This window comes from Pinus tabuliformis, chromosome 1_2 (assembly GCF_031772625.1).
Source record: "Pinus tabuliformis cultivar Carrire ecotype Pingquan chromosome 1_2, CPIR1, whole genome shotgun sequence".
Lineage (NCBI taxonomy): Eukaryota > Viridiplantae > Streptophyta > Pinopsida > Pinales > Pinaceae > Pinus > Pinus tabuliformis.
Genome location: NC_142298.1, coordinates 707723359 through 707727827, shown reverse-complemented (window position 1 = coordinate 707727827; position 4469 = coordinate 707723359). Strand labels below are relative to the sequence as shown.

General features: G+C 37.0%; 1 protein-coding gene across 1 annotated transcript; it reads right to left on the bottom strand.

Moving 5' to 3' along the window:
- Window positions 1-1510: 1510 nt before the first annotated feature.
- Window positions 1511-3806, bottom strand: LOC149207698 (protein kinase STUNTED-like). Its single transcript, XM_089393933.1, has 6 exons — window positions 3488-3806; window positions 3156-3316; window positions 2927-3003; window positions 2688-2835; window positions 2436-2585; window positions 1511-2229 (listed from the first exon to the last, which is right to left on the bottom strand). The coding sequence occupies exons 1-6, from the start codon at window positions 3789-3791 to the stop codon at window positions 1957-1959; spliced, it is 1113 nt and encodes a 370-aa protein (XP_089250059.1). The 5' UTR covers window positions 3792-3806; the 3' UTR covers window positions 1511-1956.
- Between the last annotated feature and the right edge of the window lie 663 nt (window positions 3807-4469).

The following is a 4469-nucleotide window of genomic DNA, read 5'->3' as shown; positions in this document are numbered from 1 at the left end:
TGGATGCTTATTTATGACATGCCACAATGTTGTCCATCAAAATATTTTCCTAAAAACTGTCTCTATATTGGGTTTCAATGGTAGGAGTTTTAGAGTTTTCCCTGATGATGACTTGATTTTAAAATAACTTACTTACTTGGGACCATTCACCCTTAATTTCAGAGGTGGCCGTGGTAGAGGAGGCAGGCACTCATCTAACAGTCGAAAGCCCTTTACAAAGGGGAATGGTACCAGCATAGAGAAGAAACACAGACGGTTTGAAGAGGATGATGGATCTGCCAAAGATGAACGATCAAATAAGGTCCAAAAGCTGGAAAATGATGGTGAATTACAGGCATCTGAGACTTCCAAAGCTACTGAGGATAATTGAGCACCTCAGATGATTCAGCAGACCATGCCATATGCTTTATTTTTTTTTATTGATTATAGCTTTATTTTCTTGAACAAATTTTGGGTTTCATATTGTATTTCTTGCCTTTTCTTTTTTCCCTACAAAAGGTGTAGGCATTAAAAATTTTGAAGTTAGAGATGTAGGATAGTTTTAATGTTTTGGATTTGAAGGCTGAATTTTTTAAGGTGTAATGTTAGAGAACAGCTTTGCAATTACCTGAACTCGAGAAGCAGCGTTTCATGGCAATAAAAAATTGCCAAAATATAAATACTATATAATTATAAGTTGAGCTCATATATTTGCAAAATCTGTTAGATTCTTACAATTATTATTCTTTTAGTGATGAGATTAGTATGTTGTTAAGTCAGCAGAATGGTACCTGTCTCTTCATGTTATTATGTAGCAAAATGGTACCATGGAAGGAATATGACCCACGAACATATAGTGGTGGAATTTTACACAACCTAAACCATTCTTATTGAATTTTGTGGATATTGTCATGATTATGGCTTGGTAATTAAATAAAAAGGAATTAGGTTCAGTCCTTTACAATAAGTGATGAATATGCACATTAGTATGGTGACAAGGTCTTTAGTTATTGCTATTGTTAACCATAAATCCTTCCATCGATGGAAACATTTCTATGGATGAAAAGTGAAAATGCAGTGTGGTGTGTGCTGTGATATCCTTGAAGATGAATAAATGCATTCTACTGTGTAGCTTTTAACTTTTGATTCTCATTAATACCATAGTATTCACCGGTACACCTTTGCATTGTCTTCTGTGATATTCAACCTGAATCTTGAAAACCCTGCATCTGTTCATTCCTGATATTATGCAATAAAAATTGCTAGTGTTATAAATGAAATTTGAAAATTAGACATGGCTACTCTGTTTTAATAGTTGGTGAATGCTAACCATTAACTATTTGAACCCTTGGTCCTTTTGTTAGACCAAAAACGCATCAGGCATGGCCCTTATGGCGCATCAAAGAAGGATCTCAAGCTTCAACACATTTGATCCATTTGATCAATCAACCTGGCATCCATGAGAACTGGTTAGTAGTGGGTAGTTCTTTCTACGGTTGTCTCCACCACTTCTGAATTGACAATATAGTAGCATTACCAAAAAGTTACTCTTCTTGGTACTTGTCTACCCAGAGCAGTGTAATGAACACCGTAGATCCATTTTCACTATTTACATGAGATTGACAGTAAAAAGTAGAAATGTGGACACGACACTGAAAAAATCAGCATGCGAACAAAAGATGCCAACTAGTCAAACATTGCTCAGATCTGCAGCCAAGATAATGGAGTACTGACATCTTGATCTTCCTTTCCGCCCATGAGCTTGCTTCTAACTTCAAGGAATGCTTTAACGAAGTCAATGTTATTGTTCAATCCCCTAGTTTTCATACAATCCTTAGCTATTCTTTGAGGTCTAGCATAATACGTCACATTCCTGGCCATATAAGAATACGAAACCACTGTGGCCATGGGAAACTTATAAAGCAACCATAAACAAATGTATTGCTGGCAACAAAACTCACTTCTTTTAATCTTGAATTAAAAGCTTGATGAATTGCTACATCGGCGCAGTCCGTAATCTTCCAAAGAATTGTTTGTTGGCAAAATGCCCACACTATGATCTGTGCTACTAAGTGATACCGTATCATCATCCACCCCAAGCATGGCAAGGGTGAGATGGGTTTGTATATCATGCCCCCCCTGATTTTCTACAATGTCATCCTCATCTGAAGTATCCATATCCTTGATCATTGTATTCTGGCACCACGCCCAGTCAGTCCTCTCATCTTCTCCTTGTAGTAGTTTTAAAATCTGCCATTAATCATATCTTGGTATTAAAGAGTAAGCAGAGATGAACAGATGTGGTTAACATAGAGTGTTTTATAGCTAAAATAAAATGTAAGAGAAATTGCACCCTAAAGTAATTTTTGCAGGTAAAGAATACCCTCAAAAAACACACGAGGTAGTAAAAACAAGCCCCTGAAGCATATAGAAATGAATAGAGGAAGATAAATTACTCGGCTCATGCAAGGACGGTAATGAGATGTTTCCCTTAGACAAAGCGTAGCAGCAAGCATCATTCTATGCATTTCATTTGTATCATAAACATTTTGCAAACATTTGTCAGCAAGACTTTCCATATTCCCATCCTGTAAGAGTGGTCTTGCCTGGTTTCAACATTTACAAAAGGTTAAACATGAGCCCCTAATAAGGATAATCAATATAAATAAACATGAAGAAGAGAGTCAACTGTAAAAACCAGGACTTACCCACATAATCAGGCTTTCTTGACCCTTGGGACTTGCTGTATCAATTGGCTTCCTTCTAGTTATTAGCTCAAGAAGGACCACACCAAATGCATACACATCCGTCTTCTCATTAACCTTTCCATAAAAAAAGTATTCTGGAGCAAGATACCTGTCAAACTACAATCACAATTAGTGAATTTACAAATTGGATAGCTTTAATCTGAAAATGGCCAATCGAAACTGGGAAGATGCTTACATACCCAAATGTTCCTAAAACATCGCTGCAAGTGATATATGAAGATGTTGGTGCCCACCTTGCTAGCCCAAAATCTGACAACTATTATAATAACACGCACATTAATTCTGTTGAAATTTTTCATTAGTGCAGAATTCCAAGTTTCAATTTACAAGTCTAGATCACTAAGATCTCTTCAAATACTGAATTGTGCAATTTAGTCTTGATTCTTCTTGCAGTAAAAAGATTTATACCTGTGGTTCAAACTCTTCAGAAAGCAAGATATTGGAAGACTTTACATCTCCATTAATGACAGATTGAGAAAAGCCATTATGCAAGTAATCTAATGCTTCAGCAACTCCTACAGCCACTTTTAATCGCACTTTCCAAGGAAGTATTGGCTTTTCCTCTCCTCCTGAAAAATATATACATAGTCAATAGCTAGGACTATAATCAAATCTCAAAAAAGAGAAAATGAAAGACCCTGCCATACAATACATAACACTATGATGCTTAAAACGTACTACTGCTTAATATTTCTACACGATTTCATGATTCTTAAAATGCAATACTATTGAGTATATACCATGGAGATTCTCTTCAAGGTTTCCTCTGGATACAAAATTATACACCAGAAGGCGGTTAAGGCCTTCTGCACAGTAACCGATAAGTGTAATGACATGGTTGTGCTTCAATAGAGTAAGAATCTCAACTTCAGAAAGAAGCTCTTGCTCTGTTTTGGATGATGAATTCAAGATTTTCACTGCCACCGATTGTCCATCAGGAAGAAATCCTCTGTACACCTTACTGTAGCCTCCTCTTCCTATAAAATTCCCTGCAAGAATAAGGATGTTACATAATTGAATTGAGTTCACAAGGTTAATATACATTTCAAGGGAAATTTCCCATTCAAAACAGAAGCACAGAAATGAAAAACTCCATGAGGAAAACTACAAATGCAACCTGTTGAAAAACCAGAAGTAGCAGATTGCAACTCCTGATATGTAAAATGCCTGTAGGTTTTACTTTGACAAAGGAACTCTAATCTCCTTGCCAAACAATTTTCTTCTCGATCAGAATCATTCTGCTGACTGCAAGGAAACCCTTCTTCTTTAGAGCATGCTTCAATTGGTGCTACCTCATTTGAAGACCGAGCTTCATGTTCATAGTTGCAAACCTTCTGCATAATCTGTCCTTTCAAATGAAGCTCTCCAGTTGCCTGTGTAAGCCTATTTGGCAACTGTAGTGCCCATTCAACTACAGATGTTTGTTTTGATGTAGACTGTGGAGTAGGAAGCTTGGTCAGTGAATCGGCTCCACGTAAGAGGGGCCATCCAGGTACTGATTCTCCTTTCTCTGTAATCAGTCCTGAAGTCGCCCTTTTGGGAACCTTTTGGTTAAGAACTACCCACTACTAACCAGTTCTCATGGATGCCATAACAAAAGGGAGAAGCATGCCAAGGAAAATGGCATGAGTAAAGAAGAAATTGAAAAGGAGATTTATGAGTTGAAGGAGAGATTCAACATAGTCAAAATGAGGCTTGAAAGAGAATACCAAAGGTAGAGAT